This window comes from Channa argus, chromosome 14, assembly GCF_033026475.1.
Source record: "Channa argus isolate prfri chromosome 14, Channa argus male v1.0, whole genome shotgun sequence".
NCBI classification, from domain to species: domain Eukaryota; kingdom Metazoa; phylum Chordata; class Actinopteri; order Anabantiformes; family Channidae; genus Channa; species Channa argus.
The window spans coordinates 11113920-11140699 of record NC_090210.1 but is presented as its reverse complement, the minus strand read 5'-3'; the positions used below and the strand labels follow the sequence as shown (position 1 = coordinate 11140699).

General features: G+C 38.0%; 2 protein-coding genes and 1 long non-coding RNA gene across 4 annotated transcripts; 2 read left to right on the top strand and 1 right to left on the bottom strand.

Annotated features, from left to right (window-relative positions):
* Nucleotides 1-1742: 1742 nt before the first annotated feature.
* LOC137098793 (1-phosphatidylinositol 4,5-bisphosphate phosphodiesterase delta-1-like) lies at nucleotides 1743-10798 on the bottom strand. Of its 2 annotated transcripts, none has more exons than XM_067475411.1 (15): nucleotides 10612-10798; nucleotides 8972-9130; nucleotides 8510-8738; nucleotides 7425-7554; nucleotides 6954-7182; nucleotides 6367-6568; nucleotides 5792-5936; nucleotides 5552-5704; nucleotides 5054-5191; nucleotides 4816-4975; nucleotides 4363-4479; nucleotides 4043-4221; nucleotides 3814-3946; nucleotides 2615-2764; nucleotides 1743-2376 (listed from the first exon to the last, which is right to left on the bottom strand). In XM_067475411.1, exons 1-15 carry the CDS (start codon nucleotides 10643-10645, stop codon nucleotides 2285-2287), a joined length of 2250 nt encoding a protein of 749 aa, XP_067331512.1. In that variant the 5' UTR covers nucleotides 10646-10798; the 3' UTR covers nucleotides 1743-2284. The 2 variants fall into 2 exon arrangements, with proteins under 2 accessions (XP_067331512.1, XP_067331511.1); XM_067475410.1 differs by lacking the exon at nucleotides 10612-10798 and adding an exon at nucleotides 9444-9612.
* On the top strand, nucleotides 10748-12482 carry LOC137098798 (uncharacterized). The gene is made up of 2 exons (XR_010910653.1): nucleotides 10748-10885; nucleotides 10964-12482. It is a non-coding gene; the product is annotated as an uncharacterized lncRNA (long non-coding RNA).
* Nucleotides 12483-14057: 1575 nt separating this feature from the next.
* On the top strand, nucleotides 14058-26653 carry oxsr1a (oxidative stress responsive kinase 1a). The gene is made up of 17 exons (XM_067475413.1): nucleotides 14058-14282; nucleotides 15049-15161; nucleotides 16033-16141; nucleotides 17471-17612; nucleotides 18321-18376; nucleotides 18573-18682; nucleotides 18780-18881; nucleotides 19234-19367; nucleotides 19493-19541; nucleotides 19636-19701; nucleotides 20013-20135; nucleotides 20971-21006; nucleotides 21130-21270; nucleotides 22689-22794; nucleotides 22892-22960; nucleotides 23213-23277; nucleotides 23431-26653. Exons 1-17 carry the CDS (start codon nucleotides 14213-14215, stop codon nucleotides 23503-23505), a joined length of 1566 nt encoding a protein of 521 aa, XP_067331514.1. The 5' UTR covers nucleotides 14058-14212; the 3' UTR covers nucleotides 23506-26653.
* The last annotated feature ends 127 nt before the right edge of the window (nucleotides 26654-26780 follow it).

Sequence of the window (26780 nt, the reverse complement as noted above, 5' to 3'; positions counted from 1 at the left end):
CTCATGATGATGGTTTCAGTGCAATGTCCTTTTCTAAGTGGTGTCTGGTTGACTCTTCTCAACCCTGAATGACTTTCTCTAAAAATGTTTGTATCGTTGTGATATTTTTCTACCTACCTTTTGTCAGTATTTGGTTTAAAAGTTGCATATTACCCATTGTATTCAGCTTTTTCCTCTTCTTTCATATGTGTAATGTCCCTCTCTTGCCTTTGGTAAGAATCATCAGTCAGGTCTCTTCTTTCCTATCAGGGGACGTGCGCATGTGTGAGTGTGCACAGGTATCTTGTTTGTGCTTCCTTACAGTTTTTCTTTTGTGTATCACCTCACTCATAAACGCACATTCATAATTTTGTATTGATTTAACACCAAAGTTCTACAACACTTGATTTAAAGTCACTGTGCTTTTTTTATTTTTTGGATCAGGTTCACCTTTTTTGAAGACACTTGTTCTTGTTGGCTTATTTTGTTAGCAGCATCTTGTCATCTTGAACTTTTTTTTCTTTCTTTCCATAATAAAATGCTTAATTGAAACAATTTTGTCATGTCTTGTTTTTTTTTTTCCTTCAAATGTCTGACTTGGTACATGAATTAAGGCCAAAGATCATCACTTTAGACTTGTCACTTTTCTCTTTGTACCTGATTTGGTTTAACTCCACAAGTCATGAGAGAGAATGTTACTTTGTTCTGTGGATATATTTTACAGTGGATTTAAAAAAAAAAAAAACTTTTTCCTTACTGATATGTCACAATAAAGCACATTTTTATTGAGAAATGTTGCTTGTCTTCTGTCAACAGAATTGCAAGGCAGCGGTAAGTTAATTTGGCTTACACAAAGAATTGACAACATTGTGGTCACTCCAATGCTGTGGGCACAACTTTAAACCACAAAACTGATGAACCACATGTATAGAAAAAATCGTGAGCATATATTTGCATAATTCATTTTAAGCAAACATGGTCAGTAATTAGTTTGAAGTTACACATTCAAACATCATTGTAGCATTCATTGTTACATCATTGTCGTCTTCATTTAATGTTGTAAGTTACACTTGCTTATCAGAGCTTTTTTCCCTGCTGCTGTTAAAAAGCCAGCAGTGACTAGTGAAACTAAAAGGTAAAGTTGAGGTGTGGTGTTTCTTTACAGTTAAAATACAGTAACAGTCAACAGTCCCTACCCTGCAGCAAGGCTGTTTAAGACTGACTACACTTCTCAGGTGTTTTGGAGCATATTTCTAAAAGTGCTTGAAAATGGTTGCATACTGTAACTTTAAGTAACATTAGTAAAAGGCTTTCATGCTGTATAACAGTAAGTGATCCCACAAGCTCTGTATTTATTACTCCTGACCTCCTTTTTATTGGGACAGTGTTAAAAGGGTGTGTCCATCCAAGGTTCACCAGGTAATGCTTTTAGTTTGTGGCCAAACCTCAAACTGGTTCCTTCTTTTGTTTGCATAATAGAAAGTGGTTCAAATGGTGCTTAAATTTCATACTGTAAGCACTGTGGGCCAATGAGCTGAAAGCTTTCTTATGCCTTTGTCATATATAACAACCAGGTTGTTTAGTTCTATGTGTCTCAATTACTTCATAGTGGATGCAAACTGTAGCTTGAGCATTATACATTTAGTAAACTTTAATTCTAAGCTTATTACAAAGTTTCATAGAACCACACATGCAAAGCGATGGAAAAAATATGTAGACAAGCACTTATCTTTATTTACAAAAAGAGAGTAGTAGTCATGATGATATGTGAAAAATGATCATATTTTATTTGACAAGTTTTTTAAACTGTTTTATGTTTATCTAGAAGTCAAAAAAAGTCATTTGAGTAAAATGATTTAAATAGAAAATACACAAGTTGAGCAAAAATGAGGAACAAGTTATCCCACCAAATCTAATGCCATCTCAAACTTAACAAACGAACATTAGTGCAACTCATAAAAATCAATGCAAATAAAATCTGTATAGTAGTTCCTGTAATGTGATCTATATGGAGTATTACAAAAGCTAACTAGTGTGTATGTGCAGTATTTGCAATCAAATACCCACTTCCCAGTACAAATCATTTTCAGCTGCAGATGAGGATCTTTAGTTTAAACTGACAGTAGCGCCCCCTAAAAATTTGGTCTCTATCCGACTGTCACAATAGCTGGAATGACGCCAATAAGTTAATCATAAAATAAAACTGTGGAGCAAAAATTTATTGTTATTAATATACAAAATAAAGAAACAATGTGGTGCTGTAATGCAGGTCCTAGTGCAGCGACACATGCCAGTCAGTGAATCCTTACTCGGCATCAAGAACCATGATGTGTACAAAGAGTCGAGCTGAGGGGAGGAGGTCTCCATTCTTATTGAGCAGAGGCACATGTCTGTATCCTGTGTGGGAGCACAAATCAGCTGAGTGAGTGATCAGAAAAAGAAAAATATGAAGAGCTCTTTGTTCCACATATGAATTGAGTTCTCTGTACTCGAAAGAGAGGAGAGTTCCTCTTTGTTCATTTATGAAGTTTGAAAACAAAGAACTACCAGTGATTTTGCGTTCTTTGTGTATAGTGATAAAATGTGACCTGTTATATGCGAATTGCAAAGATCCATAGCCGACTAAAGCACTTACCCATTTGCAAGCTGTTGAATGGAAGTGTGTACTGTCCAACAAACTCATTGACAGAGGTGCAGTCGTAATCTTCCACAACGAAGCGCACCAGTGCCAGGTCTGGCACGTACACGTTAAACTGAAAGTTTTCATTCCATGCAGGCTTAAACCCTACAATAGACACAGCAGAAGTAACTTCATGTGCCACATTTATTTTATATTGATAAAATTGACATTTCTGTCCATCAATCTGCACTCCATTACCCATAATTGCATAGCGAAAACAAGTTATTTTTTTGGAACCAATAAATCTAAAAAAACAAAAACAAAACAAACAAAAGTAAAGTGAAAGTAAAATCTGAAAAAGGAATCTCATCAAGAACTGCCCAGAAGCCCATTGGGCAGCAGTTTCAGCTCTGAATCTTCCTGGGCAAGACTCTACAAGCCTCCTACACATGGATTTGAACAGTTTATCCAGTCCTCCCAGAAAGATTCTCTCAGAATAATTGTGAACTGTCATCTTCAGGTCTCTCCACAAATGTGTGGAGTAAAAATCTGGGCTTCATAAGATGGTCAGAGACTTCTCTTAAGGCTACTGTATCTAGGCTTTAGGCTTTGGATCACTGTCCTTCTGAAAGGTTAACCATCACCCCATTCTGAAGTCATATGCACTCTGGAGCATATTTCATAAAGGACCTCTGTATTTGGTTGTGTCCTCCGTCTAACCACTATGCCTCAGGCCTGACTGTCGTGTACCAGCTGAGATCATTTCAGCAGGCTTTTTAATCTCTGCAGAGAACTTCAGATTTATCAATTATTTATGTGACCAATATCAGTCACATTCAACTACTGAGGCCATTAAACACTCAAAGGTTTATATTGCCTCAACATAAAAATTGTATCCTGACATGAATGTTTGTGTCTTTGCCTTTCTAAACTTTGATCAACTGAGTTTGCATGAGGTGAATTCAAGTTCCATTTATTGCATTTTAACAACCTATGGGGCATGAATACATTAGCTGAACCGTTAGTCAGATTTACAGTTTTAACAAAGCCAGGATTTATCCCAGTTCCTGCTGAACCCTGACTGAAAAGTGAAATTTACTAATTAGATTTTAGGTAATTGAATTCTATTTAACACTTGATATTAAAATGTTATATAAAAAAAATAGCTCTAATATCTGCTTACTGTACAGTGCTGTGCAAAAATTTAACTGTACCATTGTTTTCAATAACATAGGTCTCTTTCACAGCAACATCAGCTGTCACACCATCAATCTCCACTTTAACCACCGGGTCCACTATGGAGGATTTCCTCTGGTTGACCTTGGGGAGCTGCTGGGCTGATATAATCTGATTGCAAACATTAAAAGACATTTATAATGTAAACACTTTATTCAAGAACTGGATATGTGACTTCTGCCATTGTGTTTTCACTAAAATCATTACCATGACATGGAGAACCTTGTGCTTTAGCCAGTCTCCCCGGGTCACTGTTATGGGGTCAAATTCTGTTGCTATGTCCCTCATGTAGGATGGTTTTAGTATGTACCCACTCTTCCCATTGACCAGGAATCTGCCTTGGTTCACATCCATGCCTGTGCAGGCTGTCTGGAAGTTCAGAGCCACTGGAACAGCAACAGTGATAAATCAAAATGACTTCACCATCTCAAGACACCGTCTCCAACAAGATTTGGAGACCCCTGTAAATCAGTCATGATTTTGTGTCACAGTTGTGTAAATTCTCTCCTTGGATCAGTCTACTGTACCGATTTGAAACCCGGCATTCCAAAGGGGCACTGGGTTGTAATTAGAAGAGTCGGTCCTGTACCCAGCTGGATAGATACGGGTCAGCTTTTCCATGTTATGGCGGATGCAGGCATTAGCTGCAGAAGTTTAAAGTAATTTAGATAGTGAGTGTTGTTATCACACAGGAGGATGCATCGTTTTATACATTATGGGAACTTGATTTGACAAAAACCATTTACATTCTACGCAATAGCATAATGTATTTTCTTGATGGGTTGCTGACTCTAATTTATGTTTACATGGTGGTTCCCAGTTTAGGCCTACTTCAGAAAGTCAAATAATTAAACAGCAATTGTACAGCAAAGGGTTCTAAGAAGACAAATGGGATTATTTTTAGAAGCACCAATAAGAACTTATTAAAGAACTTAAATTGTAAGAGACGCTTACAGAATACAGCCCAATGACCTCCTCACCTGACTCTTCTGTCAGCTTCATGGCCTCTCCTTCCTTTAAAGATGACATCTCGTAGAAGCTCTGTTTTTGTCTGGCATACTCAAAGCCTTGGAAGTGGACACTCTTGCAATAGATTACCATGTCCGATAACTCCTTCGCTAGTTGTAGCTTCTTTTTCTTCTAGAAATTCAGCAGAATGCAAAGCTAAGTAAAATATGATAATGTGTTAATTTTTCTCTGCTTTGATGTCACCCTCACCTTGCTTTTCTCCTCCTCCTTCTGTTCATTTTCACCTATCGACTCTTCCTCCTCCTCTGTCACATCAGTGTCATTGTCTGCTGCTGCTTCCAGTTTGTTTAACCTCTTCCCTTTGAGCAGGAATTTGCCCTTCAACTCCTTGGGGTACACACACACACACACACACACACACACACACACACACACACACACACACACACACACACACACACACACACACACACACACACACACACACACACACACACACACACACACACACACACACACACACACACACACACACACACACACACACACACACACACACACACACACACACACACACACACACACACACACACACACACACACACACACACACACACACACACACACACACACACACACACACACACACACACACACACACACACACACAGTGTAGCTGTGTCAGGGACTGCTTTTATATGAAGGCTGTCTTTAATAAAATGATGTACAGGCAGAATGGAGAAGGACCTCAGGAGATGGAAAGTTTGTGGGTATGCCTTCACCCAGGGGGGAGGTTATGAGTGCACTGCCCAAGATGGAGCTCAAGTGGTGGGCCATGACCGCCTGCTGCTTTACACTGCAATGGTTCTCCAAGGACAGAATCACTGGGTAATCGGAAGTCTGGGGACAACCAGACAGGGACTCAGACCAAGAAATTGTACACACAGCATTAATGGATGTTGTGTGAAGACTTAATAGTGAACATACCTTGAAGGCATACTCCTTGATGGCTTTGATCACATCTTTGAAAAGGATCTTAGAGGTAAGTGTGTAGCCATGGTAGATCACTGGCTCGTCATCTGATCCATCCCAGCAATCCAGCTCCACACAGCGGCAGCCTTTCATCAAAGCCCTAAATAAGCCACAAGTTGGACCACTTAATTAACTCCTGGGCATTTAGGTGTCAGATGGCTGAAGCAACCAGTAACCTTTTGATCGAATACATTTTCTTACAGATTAGTCTCAGTGCAGATAGACAAATAGAATACATGCCATTAAATTAACAAAATACCGCATGCTGTATTATCCCTGTTACAATAAACACACACTCCTGAAAAATATGGTAACAACAATAAAACAGAACCATTTTATGAGCCATCTTCATTTGATTTATGTTTTTCTAAACAAAATGGAATGTAACACTTTAAGATGGGTGCTTCCTGCAGCTCTCCACTGGGACTGGGAGATAAGTGAAGTAAATATCTGCAGACTGTATGGATTTTATCTGTGCACTACAGCTTCAACAGCAGATTTCAAGACTTGAAAGACCTCAAAGCGGTCACCTAACATAACCCTCTGTGCTGCTGGGCCCTTTCAGCTGATCCTCCATGAGGTAGGTGTTGTGCGAGGAGGAGATGAAGTAGTGGTTGAGTGGCTGGCACATGTCTTGGTACACCTCTTTGTGCTCTGGACTAAGTATGAAGGTGTCTGGCTGCTGCAGGTACATGAGGAAGCCATCTTTAGACAGCATCTTCTTCTCCTTGGCTGAGAGCAGACAAAGACAACAAGACAGATGATGTGACAGTGGTGAGACAAAGCAACACAATGTGTGACACCTTCGTTTATGTATGGGGAAAGTGTGTGAAGTCTCCCTTAACAGCATCTGAAAGCCCCTGTTCTTACTTCAAACAAGCTTTGGGTCAGTAATGATCAGTTTGAAGCCTCTTAGCTCAAATGAAAGGAGAAGTGTTTTTACATACTATAGCTCAATAGACTGAAAACATCTAAAAATGAAATACAAATGGAAAATACAATGAATAGCTAAAGGAGAGTAGCAAGAGTATCAGAGCTGCACTAGTTTTATTCCCTATCCGCTACTTAACAGCAGTGTGTCAGTCCCTGTAAAAGAACCATGAAATAAGGTACTGACCATTTTCATCTGGCTCATACTTCTCAATGATTTTGTGCGCATCAGCCAGCGTAGCTTTCTCTCTCTGCTCTTTCACCAGGAAGTTCAGCAAGTGTTCAGGGCTCATAAAGCCTGTAGTTTGAGCGTACTCTCCGTAGATTACGTCGATTTCCTCCCGATGGGTCAAAAGCTTATAGAAATGTTCAATCTCCTTTCCATCCAGGTATCCAGATTCAGATTTGTCGCATTCCTGAAATTTAAGGTTAGGCCAGACTTTACATTTGTAGTGTGAACATTTCTATATAAAAAGGTATTATTATGTTATTACTATTAAGAGGGGAATAGTTTTTCTATTTCTTTAAGTTAGAAAGAAGAAGATTAGTTAGGACACATTGTGTTTCAATTATTACATAAAGAAATTACAAAAACAAAAAGCAATAGATATCCACAAGTGATTTTAATTATTGGGAACCATTAAAATCTGTGCATCACCTTAAAGAGCATTTCTGTGTAGTGGTCATCTACATCAATGTTGATCATACTGAAGAAGTCCTTAACCTCTGACTGAGTTAGTTTATCATCTTTGTTCTTGTCTGCTTTCGTCAGACAGCTAAAGATCCAACTGAGAGATTTGTAATGTAAGGAGCTGATACGAGAAGAAAGCCAAAGACCGGCATCAATTGCCATCGCAGAATGCACCAGGGGTTCCTAAAGAAGAAGTTCCACAGCCTTGTTCTTGTTAGCTGAGGCTAACATTCTGATATCAGGCTTAAGTGGTCCTGTTCATTTATCCAGCAAATTAATTCTTAGAAAGGACTTTGAGGGTGGATTTAAAAAAAACCAAACAAACAAACAAAAAAAACTTTCTCCTGGATAAAGTTAACTTGTGTTTGCACAAGGTAGGAATGTAAGAAACCATCCCAACATGTACTGGGGTAACATGCACAAAATGTTTTTTTGTTTTTCTGCATTTGTTACTGTTATATAGTTATTTTTGTTACATCGTGTCCTGACTGTTGCCACATTCATTACTGTTAACTTAGATGTTTTCAGTCACAGGCTTTCAGACCGTAAGCGATGTTGATGCAGGACAGGTAGGTTTGCCCTCATAGGCATACAACATTTTAGTAAGCGCAATCAATCAGCCAACTAAAAGTTTTTAAAATGTTACTGAAATGTCATTTTAATTTCACAAGTTACGTTTTATGTTCTGGCTTCTTTAGGTCTTCAATAGTCAAAATCCTGTAGCTGACCATATCTTTTTTGTATCTATGGACTGATTCTTTTTTCAGCGTGTAAATCATTTGTTCAGTTCTCCATTTAATCATGTTTAAGTGTATGGAATGAAATTGTGATTAATATATCAACTGTTTTTCATTTTTACCCTTAGGAAAGTGAACCTCTTGCTCCTGAAATAGTTTAATCTATTGTTTGTGCTTAAGGACTTATTGCTACTACAACTGACTTGGAAAGGGGCCCACTTTATCTTTTAACCCTTTAATAAGAGTCAACCTTCTGATGACAGTGCTCATTTACACAACATGCACACTGTAAAGTCCACCGCCCAAAAAGGATACTGCTCTGTCTTCTGCTGGCTGTTGAGACTGTTTATGTTGGAGATCATTTTCTCCAGGCTGCTGATCCACTGTTTGGCCTGTTCCTCAGAGCTGGCCATGAGGTCTAGATTCTTGTGACGGTCCTTGAAAATGATGGAGAAGCAGCGGCCCTCCACCTGCTCCTCTGTATACTTCCTTAAGCCCTCTGACTGACGGCCTGCTCGCACCTCTGAGATGTCTTCAAGTGAAACTGAAGATGGGTGTCATTTCAAGAGTGTTTTACTTAAGAAATTTCTTTTGTGTCTAGTAACAAAGCTCACACGCAGCATACATGGAAACAGCAGTAAAAGCATCACTATATTACACTTGTTAACCCGTGAATTAATCAGAAATGTTGAATGTGAATTTAATTTAAGTGCAAGACATAATCAGATGCATTAAAAACCACTCATCCACACACACAGGGTGCTGGTCTGCACTCACAGGTCTGGTTGGTGTTGAAGGTTTTCTTTGACTGCTGCCACATGGTTTTGCAGTCTGCCTGGAGTCTGAAATAGCGGGGCTTTATCCAGGATGTGGAGCGGACTTTGAGTAGCTCCCCCCCTTGCAGGAGGAACTGGAGTTCATGATCACCCTCCATCCCTGAGAAACAATAAGAATTTTATGGACTGAATGCTAAATTTTTGCAAACCTACCAATGTCTAGTCCAGTTGTACCTTAAACTCTGATCTCTTGCCTCTTCCTCAACCTGCACTCATCTCATCAGAAATCTGTATGTAAAGAGTGGCTGCCTAAAGCCACAACGCAGGTAGACAACCCCTCCCCTCCTCTTTTAATGTCTTTACATGTTAAAAAGAATTTGAGATCTACACGAAGGAAAGTGTGATCACCATTTGATAACCATTCGGTCCCGTCTGCTACCAGATATCGTTCAAACAACGGCGGTGCAGCCTACCTAGCAGCTTTGAGTTCACTTGTATCACCTTCTGGCTTCTGGCATAGCAGAGGGATTCCTCAGATCTGCTGAGTTTAAGTTGTCTTTGCATGCACTTCATGGTGCCTCCGGGTGCTCAAACACTACCAGACTGTGTTCAAAAGGCGTTAGGACCGACCAGTGTGTGGATGGGGCGTTAACCTGCCGCACTCAAAGTTCACTGCTCAACTGTGTCACGGTTCCTTTCTGCCTGAGGACTGACAGTCTGACACGTAGCTGAGCTGGTGGCGAGGTGTGCGCGCACACACACGTGTGCTTCAAACCCTCTGCCTGGCTTGTACAGCAGGTAGCGTTACACTAAAGTCGTTAAATAGTATATTTAGGGAAAACGAGTTGAACATTGTAGCACAAATATTTGTGAAGATTCAAAAACACTCAGTGTTAACTTAAGATGTTAGTCAAACTGGTAGAAAAAACGGATCATTCGAATTGAGTCAACAACACGATAAGATGTGGAAGCAGTGTCTTCATCGACTTAACAGCCAGAAAGAAATATCTAACCGGTGTTTAAAAAAAAAAAAAACACTGTAGCTATATTAATTAGCTGAGTTTACTAAATCTATTTGTATTCACCGGTGATATGCTCCATCTAGTGGAGTTAACGCACTACTCCATGGTGCTGTGATTTGTCCAGACTCGTGGACGTTTACTAATTTGTTTTAAAGATAAAGCTAAAACTACTGGCTAAGAGGTTACGACACACACATTAAAGAAACATGAGCCTATACTGCTCTATACTTGCAGCCGGGGTTAATTTATCCTCTCTGGTTGAAAGGCCTGTGCGCTGTTTGATTTGGCAACACTTGTTTATGTCTGCACCAAACTGGGATGAAGGAGCCACACCTTTTTGTAGAGTTTAAACGGAACCTAAATGTATAGAAATAAGCGTCTTTGTGCTCTGCAATTTAAATATCAACAGTAAGGGAAAAAGAAGAACACAAAGTTCTTTATAATGATTTAAATGTAAGATTTTTTTTTACAAGAGTTGTTAAGAAAAAAGAAAGGAAGTTTGCCCACGTTTAATTTTGTCCTTAAATTTAATAAGTGTTGGAAAATGACCAAAATTTGTTTAAAAAAATGCTAACTGCGCTTAAGGCACTTTCAAACAGAAATCCAAAATGCGTCTTACCACCATTCTTTTTGGTGATCCCGTTGCTTTCCATTTTCTGGATTTATCCTCTGGTTTACGCAGTCAAGTCTTGTTTTTCCTCGTTTCACTCACTAGATGCAGCGCTTCATCTAAAGTTGCTCCTTCTTTTCCCTGTGCACACTTAAACAAGAAAGCGATCACCACAGACACAACACGCAAGGTCGACGACACAGGTGGGTTTCTGGCACTGTGGAGGGTGTCAGCCGATTTAACAAGACTGCAAAGCAAGCTGTGCTGCTGATGTCACAAGAGGGTAGGTTACACCTTAACACCCGCTTTTGCCATCACGCATGTGGTTGATTAACATAATATTTGATTTTACATCCTCCAGAATTTGAACAGTGTCTCACAATCAGAGTGCACCTGCAATCAACATGAAAACTCCTTTAATCTATGCTTTTTCTCACTCCGATGTTACACAACACTGTAAAGAAGTCTCTAGATGTGAATAACCAGGGAGGGGGTGTTCACTACCCACCCATAAGCCTCAAGATACCGTAATCAGGTTTTCTAAGTAGTATTCAAACAGTGTGGAAATTCTCATGTCTATAGTTCTGCTAAAGCCTTTGCCAGTTGTATTTTCATGTGGATCTGATCTATGATCTGTTCCTTATTTCAGCAAACATTAGGACATGAAAACACAAGGGCTGAATAGCATAGTTGGCTCACAGCCAGTCCACATAGCTGACAGTGAGATTGAGCATATCAGTGACACTGAATGGGACAGATGAAGTTTTTTGTTTTTATTTTCATATGCAGCTTAGTCTTGGTGGGATAATAGCACTGGGGTCAGTGATATGATGGGGCTCTTGTGGGTCTCAGCACTTCCCTTTCAGGCCTGGCTTACACGCTTACACTCCAAACGCTGTCAGCATCAGGTTGAGTGAGTTTTAATACAGAATCAGGAGATGAGCTTTCCGGGCAAGGGCTGACCTCTTCCAAACTCCAAAAGCAAAAACAGACATAGTGTGTATGTGCAGTATGGTATTAAGACATTTTATCAGTGATAAAATACACTGATGGTTTTATCAGTGTGTGTTTTGAGATCACAAGATGCAGCTTGTTTTTTATATATATAAACTGTCGGTGCACATGTTGAACAACTTTTGTTCAACTTTCACCAGCTGAGTTACTTATTATTGGCAACTTAAATCTGAAGTGCCTTAAAGAATTAAACTTATCTCGGCTAATATGTAAAAATGACAACAGACCAGATTTTTGATGATTCTAGGCTACATTTACTGACATCAATATGACAAACAAACCACATAATTTCTGACTCGCCAAGTGGTGCCATGCAGTCAGTGTCAAAAACACAAGAAAAATGAAAACCCAGTAAAAATAATAGAAGCTTCAAACATGTTTATGCACAAGCTTTCCTCAGTGACTCAATATCATGTCCTATTCAGCCATGTGTTTTTATTTTTAACCACATAGCTGATAATCATGCTCCTTACAAAACATGTAGAGTAAAAACAGATCCAGCCCCTTTTCACCTTGCCTTTAGTTCTTTGTCACACATTTTTAACCTGTGATAAAGTAATTCACTTAAAATTAAAAAAATAAAAACAGTACATGCACAGACCAGTGGAAGCTCACACTTATTTAAGGCAATGGGTTAATCCACCAGGTGGAACTTGGGGTTAAGTGTCTTGCTAAAAGACACTTTGACATGTGGACCAGAAGATCCCAGGATGCAATCCCTGATGCACTACTCTTTAGCCATAGCCACCAGACAATGTTACACTCATCACATTGAGTTATGCGAAGAGGTCGTCTGGTTATCACTGGCATCTATAATGCATCGCCATACCTGTATTTTCATCTGTAAGAATTCATCTTTGTAAGAATCTTAAAAAACCGAGATACCTAACATTCTTTGTTGAGTTTAGATAGGAACAAGACACCAGATCACAGAAAGACACTGGCTTTAAAAGTATCCTGACGAAGGCCCCATGCATAAATATGTTTTTCTAATAATAATAAAGTTGTTCAATAATCTACAAATGTTGCTGGCACTCTGATCTTTTTAGTTGGCTTGTCTTTGTTTATTCACCTTGACAGCAGGGGAGGTTGTGCCAGAACTTCCTCTCTGAGCTGGGAAGACTGTTTACTACTGACTTGAGCTGTAACACAAACTATATGAACCTCCTAGACTAATGACTACAAGAAAAGGAAGTCCCTTTCAAACCTGTGAAGTTAAATATGTAATTAAGCTCCCATGGAACAAACCAAAGAACAGTGATATTAGTCAGTGAACTATAATGATACCAATAAAACTCTTCATTTCAAAATACTGATAAAAGAGAAAATTCCAAGTCACTTCTCTTGTTGATAAAATCTGCAGCTTTTTTTTCTCTGTGTGGTTGTGTGACAAGCAGCAACTGGCCCAGCTATTTCCTCACATTCCACTGATACCAGACTTTTTGATAGTTGTTTTAAGAACATCCTCAAGTCTCAAGGCACTGTTTCAGTTACATAATTATGCAAATGTCTGGGTGAACTAGCGGACATATACCAAAGACGAAATTTAGTAAAGGAAATACAAAGAAGTAAAAAGCTCTGTATATCTGCTGCAAATTTTTAAAAAGTAGTATGTACAGTGGTACTCATTTTTATATGATTAGTGCTGTCTTGCGTTTTTGTATAGTAACACTGTTTTCTATGAAACCTCTTAGCAACAGTGAATAGGCTCGATATAGGATAAGTTTTTTACACTCTACTACATTTCTTTAACAGCTAAGCTGTAGTTATGAGTTACATTTCAATATTTTACTTATAAAGCCTGTACGTTCATAGACAACGCAGGGACAGTTTAAGTAATACTCAAGTAAACATGCAATACGTACATGCCTGGGAAAAAAAACTGAAGGAAAAAGAACACCTCCAAGTTCATTATTCAAATTGAGATACATGCTCTAAAATTTACATAAAGTACAATGACCAATATGCCACCCAAAAAACAACACTAATCTCAAGAGTCTTGAATTTGATGTCATTGATAGTATCACTATAAAAATATAGTCCAGATTTTTTTGAGAACTTTTAAAGGTGAAAATAATGGACACGAAAATTGGAGTCTTAGTAAATAATAACAAATAAAGGTCAAACATCTCTTTTACGGGTGACTTGACGTGGGAAAAAACCTCCAGTAAAGTAGTTAAATTGTATTTAGGTACAGTACTTTAAATTACAATTACATTGAGTAAATGTGCATACTTACTACCTCTACAACACCAGAATTATGTGACTACTTCCGTCACTGTTAAAAGTCTTTTAGATTCAGTAGATTTTTCAAATTTTATTGTTTAGACTAACGTCAATGTTTTGTTAAAATTTGCAGGGGTTACTTTATTTGGGAGCTTTGGCCACACTCAAAATGGCGACATCTCTGCCCCGTCTCTCGAGTTCTGACGTCTTCTGATACGTCAGTCTCGCGTAAAGTTGTGTTGACAGGAGCGGTCTTAGAAGCAGCCAGCATCATCACAATCGAATGGAGTAACTAAAAGGGTACACTTTACGACAGAGTATCTGTTATTATTTTGAAACATCGACTAGACATTTCAAATAACACAGCACCATGGCAGATGACCAGTCTTCTCAAACATGGTCAATCGACAGAGACGACTACGAACTCAACGAGGTGATAGGTGAGTAACGTTAGCTTAGCTCGCTAATGTTAGCGCCATAGCCTCCGCTGTCTTTACAGCGGTGTCGGCTCACTACTGCCACTTGCTAAGTTAGCATTAGGTGTTTGATGTTAACAGAATGCCAGATACAGTACGCTAACAGCCTTAAATTAAATTAACTCTTTCTGTTTGTTGACGAGCTAAAGGGAGCTAGCTTTTTGTCATTCAGCACGAAGCTAAAATGCTAGTTCAACGGCTTTCGGCTTGTCCCTTTAGGGGTCGCCACAGCACGTTGTTTTTACGGCGGATGCCCTTCCTGGGCCGCAACTCTCCCATTTTATCCGGTCTCGAGACTGACACCAAGGTGGTCCTTGATAGCTAGCCAGGGCCACATCTGGTGGGGGGGGATTCGAACACGCGGCCGTCTGTATCCCAGCCCTATGCTCTACCACTGAACCATCAGGGTCCAGTGAAGGCCCTGCGAGCGCCAGTGAAGCTGAACGGCTAGTTAATATAAATCAGTTAGCCTTCAGTGCGTGAAGGTTCGTCAGTTGTAGGTGGTGCTCTTTTAATGAAGGTACGATAACGTTACGGCTTATGGCGAGCTTTTCACAAGTTCAGGTAAAGTGGCTAATGTGTTTAAGCAACTCATGTAACTGTAAAACTGTAAAAAACCCTATTTATACTAAATTTTAATACCTACTCACTTTTTAAACAAAATATATAGGTGAGCTTAAACTCGCATTCTACAGTGTAATAGTTTCACCCTTAATGTTGTTCTGCTCAGGCAGTGGAGCTACTGCTGTTGTCCAGGCTGCATACTGCAAACCAAGAAAGGAGAAGGTGGCCATCAAACGCATCAACCTGGAAAAGTGTCAAACAAGCATGGATGAACTTCTGGTAAGAAAATATTTGTGCCTGTATCTGCAATTCAGATGCGTTGTCGGTTTCAGGGTCCCATCATTCAAGCGGTCACCGCAACCAGTACTAAGTGACATAACTAAAGTGAACTAAACATAACTGCAACAGAAACTTGCAGTGAAGCATGTTCTACATTTAAGATGTGCTGCATTTTGTTAAGTCAGTTCACACATTTGATTGCCTGCTGTTATGCAAAATTTATAATTTATGTGAAACTGTATTCCAAAATGGGGGTGTACAGTATATATTTTGATATTGTAATAGCTCTTGAAATTCCATCATTACATAATTCACAGATGCATGTATTTGTTCAACAATTTGAGTAAATCAAAGTACTTAATCCAGTGTTGGTGCTAAACAGTCCTTGATTATGTTTTGCACTGTTTATGTACATTTATGCACTATTTCTACAATATAACTAGATGATTTGCCTGTGAAGGAGTTATCTCTCCTTGTTATATTAAGATTTTTTTTAAAGGACAGTCAGATATTGATCTATGCCATCAACATAATAATAATAAGTACACTGTATCAAAGTTGTCAGTAAGATAAAAAAACTCATATTTGACTCCACATTGCCACCTTCACCATCCTCTTGATCCTCAAGAGATGGATATTGGTGGCCTTGTGATGATCTGAACCCCATGTTACTCTTACTGCCTGGAGTAAGAGGCATTTGTTAAGCATTGGGCCAATAACAGTGGTAGCAGGAATTCAGATGTCTTGCTCGAAACATAACATAATTGCGCTTCACACCTTTTTACACAATGTTAAGATTGAGTGCTCGGCTTTGTACCCATAATCTGCTTCTCCTTCAACCTTGTTTCTTACATTTTTCTTCTCTTTGCAGAAAGAGATCCAGGCAATGAGCCAGTGCCACCATCCGAACATTGTGTCCTATTATACCTCATTCGTGGTGAAGGATGAACTATGGCTTGTGATGAAGTTGCTCAGTGGTGGTAAGTCCTCTAAAGTTGAAGAATATTTGCTTTTAAGTACAATTGCTCTCAGCTATCTTTAGCCTTTACCTTATTTAACCTTTTAAATAAGGTTAACTTTTCATTTAACTTTTCTTTATTTGACTTATTTTTTTTCTTAAAACACCAGGGTTTGAACTTTAAAGCATTGTTTCAAACAAGTCACCATGTAGCCTGTTACATACTAATAATTTGCAATTATCTGTCAGAGTTTTAATTAGGTTGATGTAACATCTGAGTATTTCCTGTGAATCTACAATGTTTGATAGCTTACATGTATATAACTTATGATTTACACACTACACTATGCACTATTTAACACTGAAAACTCACTTTTGCCATTTTGTGTTAATGCACAGATGACCTATAATAAGCTGACACTGTTTCGTTATGCAGTTCAATGTTAAATTCTGCTTTTCTTCTCTCAAGCACACACAAAATGTGCAATGCTATACTCATCAGCTCTTGTCTTTGCGGTATGTTCTAGCCCTTGTCGGCACAGACTTACTGTAGCTGAGACAACACTTGGTCTTTGTCTTTTCGCTAGTTCTTTAGCGTTTGCTTGGTGTGTCACGACCCTTTTACACAGGGTGCATCAGAGCTTACTGACAGAGGCAGATCCTGCTGTACATAGTTTACATTTCTTACCATAAAACCAGTCCACAAAGACAAATGATTGGTCAGCCAACAACAGGAACGGAGGAAATGCACTATCTACCACAATTCCAATAAGCATTACTTTTACACATAATGATTTGTTTAATTTTAAAATTTTTTTTGGACTGCTAGCATCTGCCATTTACACTCACATTTATTCAAACTCCTATTGTTATTTGGCAGGTAATACATCTTGCCAGCTAACCTTTCTGTTTGAGATCAAGCTTCTTCTCCATCGTTTGTTTGTCTCTTAGTTTTTTTTGTCAGCACATAAAACTCTCACCATTGGTTTTACATTCATGCTGGTCCAGAAATACATTTTTACATTAATTTGGCTCAAGACATCCCAAAAACACTTGCACTCAATAATTCTTTAGGAGGACAAACATTGAACACAAAACAATATAAAAGTGCTCCTTTGGTGTATTATTAACTACTTAGATTGAAGTTGAGGTGCACTAATCCAAAGGTTTAGAAAGTTTGATGCTACATTTCGTGGACGTTGTGGCATTATGGCAGTCTGTGTTTTGTTACTAGAGAAAAATGCATTACTACCATATAAATACTACTCAGTGATTTCAAATACTTGCCAACTGAAGATTCCACCCATGTATTGTTGACATGTTATTTGACAAGCCTTTGCCTCTTATTCAGGCTCTGTGTTGGACATAATTAAACATATCATCTCTCGTGGCGAGCATAAGACTGGAGTACTGGATGAGGCAAGCATTGCCACCATCCTGAAAGAAGTATTGGAAGGGCTGGAGTACCTTCACAAAAACGGACAAATTCATCGGTGAGTTATGTTAATGGGCCACCACTACCATCAGTGCCTTGTCATATACTTGTAGCCACTATGTCCCACCATACGCTCCAGTCTCAGTTCATTCAGGCACTGAAGCGTTCATCTCTGAATATGAGCGTGCGGTTTGAACTAGACCTCAGTCCTTCAATATTTAATACAATGAAAATGCATAATTGAGGAGGGTTGTTTACTAAAAAAAGAAGTCCCTCCCAGGAACATTGTGAACCACCACTAACAAGTAAAGTCTTTATCTATCCTCTGTGCCTTGTTGTATGACAAGTGTAACCATTTCCAATTAACACTCTCATTCACACAAAATGTTTATTTTGTCAGATTATTCAGCGACAATGAAATGTCTGAGATTAGTCTGAGATGACACAGTATTATGTGGACAGTATTTCAGCAGATAGAGAAAGCAGCTGATTGAACTTAGATGCTGGGGCTAACTGACTTACATCTAATCAGGAGAGGGAGTAGGAGGTTGAGACCAGGTTAATCTACGCCTGTTCCTTCTGTATAGTTTTTACACAACGTGCAAACAAATCATGTTAATTTACATGAGGCAGATCAAAGGTGCAACTTTAATTAGTTTGTGTTCAGGAGAAATGGGTGTTTGTACATCTACATTATAGTCACTCCCCTGTTGGTTTAGCCACTGACTTGTGCAGTCTTAATTGTCTTCTGTGTCTTCATGCACAGAGATCTAAAAGCTGGAAATATTCTTCTTGGGGAAGATGGCTCAGTGCAAATTGCTGGTACAGTGTTTTCTCTTCATTCTTAGTGATTCTGTAAAGTACATAAGACATAGGCACTCTCTGTACAATATTTCTTTCCTGATTTTATTTTAAATTCAAAAGTTCAAAGGAAGCCCATATTTCACTTCACAGAATCTTTAACATCAATTTAATTAGCTTTTCTCCTTTTTTCTGTTTTACAATTACCCACACATAGACTTTGGTGTGAGTGCCTTTCTAGCAACAGGAGGTGACATGACTAGGAATAAGGTTCGAAAGACATTTGTAGGAACACCGTGCTGGATGGCCCCAGAGGTCATGGAACAGGTTGGAGGCTTCTTTCTGTGGCATTTATTCTGTAATGACTCATAGCTCAGATATGAAAAGAGGGCATTGTTCATTTAGCCCTGTTTTTAAACTGCAGGTTCGTGGCTATGACTTCAAAGCTGATATCTGGAGTTTTGGAATAACAGCCATTGAACTGGCCACTGGGGCTGCACCATATCACAAATACCCACCCATGAAGGTAAGTGTGTTTCTACACATGTGCTTACTCTATTTTATGTGGTTTAAACATAATCTTTAAAAACATGTCACCCTTGTGATATTGCAAGCTTCATCTATTTTTATTTTTATTTTCTAGTAGCCTAATAAAACGGCTCAAACAAAACAAGTTCATTTTACATTTTACAGAGTTCTGTAGCCTGTTACTATTACTATGATTAATATATTACACTTCACTTTACTATTAAGAAAATAGTCTTATGTGTTTCTATTCAGTCACTTAACTTAATAACAATCCTCTCATTTTACTTTAAATGAAAAGTTGATTTTTTTTATTTGGTTAGTGACTAAGGCTCATCTTTGCATGTGTTTAGGTGCTGATGCTGACTTTGCAGAACGACCCTCCCTGCCTGGAGACAGGCATCACAGATAAGGAAATTGTGAAGAAGTATGGCAAGTCGTTTAGAAAGATGATCTGCCTGTGTTTGCAGAAAGATCCAGAAAAAAGGTCAGTTAATCCCGAACCCTTTCCACCTAATGTTAATTCTGTGTCTGTTTTGCTTTAGCTTTCCATTAGATTCCATGGTTTTGTAATAAACCTAATGAAGAACCCTGTGTGTCTCTCCCATTTAGACCAACTGCTGCTGAATTGCTGAAGCACAAATTCTTCACAAAAGCCAAGGTGAGCAGTGTTTTACTATTATGAAATATTTTTCTACATGTTTCAAAGTTATTATTTTTTATAGGTCCAGTAAAAATGTTTCTTTCTACTACAGAACAATGAGTACTTGCAGGAGAGGCTTCTACAAAAAGGTCCGACAATAATAGAGCGATCAAAAAAGGTTTGTCATTCATTCATTCATTCATTCATTCATTCATTCATTCACAGTACACTGAATGCTCACTAATTGAAAATGTAATGTTTATATAGAATGTTGTATCATACTGTCATAGTGTACTGTCTTGCACAGGGTGTGTCCCATTTTCCCAACTTTCTGACTAATACCTGCTTAGGATGTGCCTGTTGAATCTTGAAGAGGATTTTTAAAAAGTCTTATTATTCAGTCAATTTGAAGCAAAGCCTTATTTTCCTAATCTTTTTCTTTTTTGTGTGTTTTTAAAAAAAAAAAAAAAAAAAACATGCATTCCATAGGTGCGTCGTGTACCTGGCTCAAGTGGACGTCTCCATAAGACAGAGGATGGTGGTTGGGAGTGGAGCGATGATGAGCTGGATGAAGAAAGTGAGGAGGGCAAAGCTGCTGTCGCTGCACTGCGGGTGAGACATTGCATGCCTTCCTCTTTCCTGGGTCAAACTTGCCCACTTTAAAAGGCTGCTATACTGGATTTGTTAGTACACACAGCATACTTTGAGCCAGCAGATGGTGCTAAGTGCGTGGGAAAATTTTGTATTTTTTAACATCTTCGTCCTCAAGCAAAATTATTGGGCATGAAGCATCGCTAGATGTGTCCTAATTTGTGCAGCTGAACACACACGAACCATTTATCATAACTCTGGTTTTACTTGGCCTATTGACACCATTCAAAAACTACCATATAGTTTAGATAAGCAAAAAACAAGCATCTGCAGTGCTTTTGTCTTCCTGGTATGTTATCATAAAGAGAGCGTGTGATTTGGATGCTCAGGAGCATCTCACTGTTTACTGTAGTTTAGAGGATAGAGGATCTCTAAATTAATCATGTCCTGGTATTGTTAGTCCTATGTTGCTTCATCTTGTGATGCTAATTGTGATGCCCCTTAGGATTAAACAATTTGTAATAATTATCATATGTTCTTTGCCCAAATAGCTTTTTTTCTTAAAGCATTGAACAGATGCTACAATATTTGAGTCAAAATGGAGCATGCAAACTGAAGTTGCTGACAGAACAAAACTACCTGCCAACTGGCCGACCTGCTTAGATAATCTGAACTCTTTATTTTCTAATGTACATTCACAGTTTATGTCTGATTTAACGATTTTACTGTTTTACTGTATCACCTATGTCTGTCACTATCTATACAATTTCACATTACTCTATCGAACCATATAGTTGGGGTATAAAAGGAGAATTGCATGTTTTCAACTTGACAATCTGTTATTTCATTTCTGCAGTCACCCAGAGTAAAGGATGGATCCCAGAACATGGAGGTGAGTCATTTGTTATGGGCATTACCTTAAAATGTGCAATATGCATGACTCTCTTCGCTTAGTTTCTTCATGTAAAGTTAAAAACTAGTCCTTTTTTTTCATTTGAAAATATGTTTTTCTTAGCTTTTCCCCCCAACAGATGGCTCCACAGGACACTTGCATCCACCTGGTACAGCACATGAGAGACCTGCAAATGCGAGCCAGGCAGGAGAGGATGCTCCACCACATGGTCCCCCTCAAACAGTGAGCCCTGTACATGCTCAGGTATAAACAAATATGGATTTTGCTTGTTAGCCCTGTCAAGTGCAGATGTGCTCCTAATAGTGTTAGTTTAGTACAAGGTTTAGTAAGAATATAATGGAGCTGGAGTTCCTGCCCAGTTTTTAAACGTTGTGTCCACAGTCCTACTGTTGTTGTTGTTTTGGTTTTGGTATTTTCTTTTCTTTAAATTCATTTCTTCAAACCTGTTAACTTGAAGGATTGAACACCTATGCAGATTCTGTCCACCATAGCACTATAGAGCACTGCAGCGAAATTATGTTTTTGTTTAGTTTTTATGTAAATATTATGTTTTACATTGGTATAAAGGGGCCTACTGTAAATGCAGTTTACATTAACATCAAATTTATTGATAAAGGTTTCTTGTGGACTTTTATGGTACAAAAACAAGTATTTTGTTTAAATTAAGTGACACAGTTACTTAGCAAAATTCCCTGTTTTGTATCCTTAAGCTCTAACAAGCATGGTGAATGGATTTCCTTCCTCCTAATACATTAGCACTTTAGCCCATTTTTTTAATTTTTTATTTATTTATTTATTTTAACTAATTAATTGGAACACTGAAGTGATTCCAATCCTCCCTTCGAAAGATTTAATTTCTGCTCTTAGGAAAGAGGATTCCTGTAGCATTACAAAAGAGAAGCTGCTCCATTTGTAAGGACATTGTGGCTGTAAAATCCCCTTTGCATTCTGAAAAGTATAAGAACTGCACAATAGTATGCTGTAGACATGATTAGGGTATAAAAAAGTCTTCAGGTTTGGGCCAGGATACCTAAAAAAATCTTCCAATAGGCAGTCACGAGTCACTAAAGTACAAAGTGAAGAAGATTTATTATTGCAGACAAAAGATAGTATAACATAAAAATAAGTTTTGCAAAGTACTACAACCTGGAAATATGTTACCCCATTTTAAAGTGTATTTTTTTTTATGGATTTTTGGGTTACAACCCTCAAATGAGGTCTGTAGTTGACACAAGACAAGAGATTTTCACACTTTAATCTCTGACATGAAATTATTCAATAAGTACAGTCACACTATTTCATTTAGAGTCTTAAACTAGATGGATGCTAACAAGTACCTAAATGAGACTTCAGCAATTATTCGGAACATCAAATGTCATCAGGCTAGAAATGGATGCTTATCTACTCAGTAATCCATTTTCACAGCCTTATTTTGTTTATAAGTGACTATTAACAAATTTATCAAGTCACTATCGCAAGAAAGGCTTTAAGTTTGCTATATCATATCATAAATTGGAAGTTTAGTGGTTATGATATTTAAGTCATGTGAGATTATCTGCAGATTATCTTGCTATACAAAACATGTAAGTATGGCTAGGTTGGCCAACAAAAAAACATCATGCCTACAGCTTTCTCTAACATGCTTACTATTGCTGCTTTAGGATCCAACTGCAGCCAGTTCCGGTGTTCCCATCAGCCTTGTCCTGAGACTGAGGAATCCCAAGAAGGAGCTCAATGACATTCGATTTGAGTTCATGCCTGGCAGAGGTAGTAATGCTCCCTTGGATTTTGTCTTCTCACATGTGCTATTGCACTCCAGTCCTTTCTTTCCAGACTATGTTTTTGCCTCTCTCTGTTCCATCAGACTCGGCTGATGGAGTTTCTCAGGAGTTGGTCTCAGCAGGTCTAGTTGATGGGAGGGATTTGGTCATTGGTAAGTAACAGTCGTAGTATGATGAGATATTTACAATTGGACAGGTTCTCCGACGCAGTAATGTAATTGACCGATTTTATATTTATTTCTCTATGGTATTTTAAACTTTATTTGGGTAATTATGCACACTTTAATGCTAGATGTTTTTAACATTTCACAGCTTCAGTATTTTGTTAAGTAAACATTCTTTCTGTTCTTACATTGGTTGGTCATCTGACATGGTTCTCTCATTTCCTTTTGTCACCTGTCTAGTTGCTGCCAATTTGCAGAAAATTGTTGATGATCCTCAAACTAACAAAAACGTAACCTTTAAACTGGTAAGCACATTGACATAAATGTTTATGAAGTCAGAGGAAAAGCGACTTCTCACTACCAACATGTAAAATAAATATTTTCTGCCTTTTACTGTGATCCATTATTTCATCATAGATTATTTTTTAACTTTGTATTTTGTGGTCCCTCTTTTCCAGGCATCTGGTGTGGAGGAATCTGAAATTCCAGATGATGTTAAACTTATTGGATTTGCGCAGCTCAGCATCAGTTAAGTGAAACAGGGCCAGCAAGAAAGGACAAAGGAAACTAAGGGTATTGCACAGCTGCATTATAGTCAATTCCAAGAAACCACTACTGCCAAAGAGAGGGAGAGGGAGAGGAAGAGGATGAGTTAGGAGATAACGAGGTGGAGGAGACATGGAGCTGGCAGAAGTGAGACACTACTGCAGGATGCATGAGGACCACATTGGGAAGAGGTTCAGTTTATCACAGGAATCACACTTGAAATGTTTACAGTGCGCTTATAAAGTAAATGGGAGAAGAGATGCAATCAACTATATCAACTCCTTATTTCTTTTTTCTTTCTTTTCTTCCTCTTCATACATAAGCACAATCCAACCATCTCCTGCCAGTACTGGAAGTGATTGCCTTTTCTTTTTAAAATCAAATGTGCCACAAGACTCACAAGCATGTCATGCCACCTATAAATGGCACTTACAGTAATGCTACACTCAAAGTGTACATCCAGCCTTAGTTAGTGCAACTACACATTTCACCAGTGTGACTGTGTGATTATTTGGTGTGTCTTAGGTTCACCTAACTAAGAAATCTAAGAAAAACCATGATATAGAACTATGAAGCAGAAATCTTAACACATTTTTAGCATAGATTTAGTTATTTCACAAGGCAGTGCAATGAATTCTGTTCTCCACAGTGTGTGATATTTTTTTTCCCCCTAAACATAACCAAAAGCTCTGACAGCACTAATGAAATATTGAAATATACACAAACTGTAACTGCTGCTTTTTGCAACTGATGCAGTTACAGCATGAAGTTTGTGAGATGGGGTTCCCGACGTGTTAAAGACAGTATTATTTTCACAAATCTAGACCTGGCGAATATATTTCTACTATGCAATAGTTATTTTTTTTTTAGATCACACATGGCCACTGATTGCTAACGATTATGTTTGCCTTGGGTTGAATTAAACTACTTTTTATGTTTTTACTTCACTACAATTTCATGAATAGTCAACCAGCAAAACAGAGTTCAGCCTTAAGAAGCTTGAATTATTTTAGGTATGTTGACAAAGTTAAAACACACCAACAAACTGCAAAAAAGAGGCCATTTAGCCTGTTACAGTTATTGATCTAACAGCTAGGAAGAATCCTGAATGCTGGCAGGCTGACTGCTAATAGGCTTCTGTGGATTAGTGCACTCTCAAAAACTGAACATGTTCTACCAAAGTAAAACAAAGCTTAAAGGGGCAGTTTACTCACATTAAATATGTGTTTTCTCACCTGCATGTCAGGGTAGTTTAAATCTTTGTTTCAGTCTATTTGTGTCAGATTTCTGCCTCCGCTTCACTGTAATGGGAGTGAAAGGAGTTACTTATTTCGGTGTCCACCGCTATGGTCTACACTGAAATAACTTTGAAACTGTTAGTTGGATTATAAAACTTGCATCATTAAAATTGAAAAAGTCTCATTAATCTGGAGAAGTTATGCATCCTGTTGTGTATGTTATCGTTAGTAAATGATCGAAAAAACCCCTTCCAAAAGTGATTGTCAACACTTTGTTGATCCACAGTGTGGTCTGTGGATTATCTTAGCAGTTTTAGAAAGAAATGGCCTATACTGTAGATATTACTTTTATTTCTAGAGCCTCGATAAATTTAGCATTCTTCTGTTTTGTGAAATACTTCACAAGCTTTTAATGGGTTGCCATGAACATTTGTTTTGGTAGACAGATTCATATCCTAGTCAGGTTGAATTCATTGAATTTTCATCTACTGCTAAGATTTTATATTTGCATTTCTTTTATGAAAAAGTACATAACATTCCCATCAGAATTCAACTGTAAACTGCAAAATTCAACTGCAAATTAGCAATGTTAAAATGCTAACCTGCTGACCATCTGCTTGTTGACACTAACATATTAGCTTGCTCATACAGCCGCACAAAACTGCTAGCACAGCTGTAGACTCTGGTCTTAATGTTGTGAGCACCACATACAAAATGTCATTCATCTCTGTTCTACTGATTGCAGCAGCAAGCAAGAGACAAATTTAAAATCCTCAGAATACAAAATCAAACCTGACACCACTTAAGGTAATACTTTCATTTTTCTGAACCCTTTATACATTTTAAAAATCCATTTACATATACAGTAGTCCTACAGTAGTTCTTGCTTTCTAAGCACTCAACAACAAATCACTTTCATCACTCCCAGTTTCCCTGTATGGTTGTTTTGTACCACATGCAAGGATATGATGTAGCCCTGAGTCCAGGTACTTGTGCAAATGGTGTATGTAAAGATATTGTAAATGTATGTGTGATGGCAACTCCGTTCACTGTCTCACAAACATCATGAGCTTTGTATGTAATGCTGTAGGTGCATTGACTGTATGTACACGACACGTCCAACAAAGGAACATTTCACTTGTAAATATTTATAAAGGCGAATGGGGTCTCATAATGTTCAGTACACAAAACTTGTTTAGTAGTGTTTTCCACTGTTTGCCTTTGTCAGAGCATCACTAATCATGCACACAATATGTCTACATTTGGTAACATATCATGATTGATATGTTAACATGCGTATTTTTGAATTTACTTGGGGCTTGTAATCAAAAACATTTCTTTAATGTCATGGTATGCAGTTTTTCTCCATGAAACCTGTCTGAAGCAGATAATATGTTAACAGATGGCACAAGTTACATATTTCTCTCCTTGTATGTATGTATGTGTGATATTTTTGGTAATTATTAAGGACTGAGTTGAAAGTCATTTAATTTTTTTTAAATGATTTTCCTTATATTGTTTAAAAAGATCATTCTGCCTCTTAGTATTCATATTCAATAATTAGTGTTATTTAATCAGATGATTGGCAAGTACATTTTTCGCTAGCTTTGTTTCTTTACAGCTCATTAAATATATTTTTAATGTGCAAAATCATAAATGCATAATTTGAAGTGAAGTATTGTGATAACATAAAGGAGTTTCCTTGAAAAATTATATAAATTGTTAGAAAACGTTGACACAAGCAAAATGATCTTTAGTAGCTGAATAAAGTCTCATGGTTGGAATTATAAAAAGAATTTCCAGATAAAAATGTGCTGTGAATGCTTCAATGCAGACACTTTTTTTTAAGTATTGCTAAAACTACAACATCGTTGCTGAAATAAACTGAAAAGTGAAATGTTACTGTTGAAATTGGAGCCTAGGAGTTGAAAAGCGTCACTGACATGATTGTTTAAAGTTACAATTGGGATGTATGAGGGCAAAAGTATTGGATCTCAAACAGGAGGATGATGAAGATAATACAA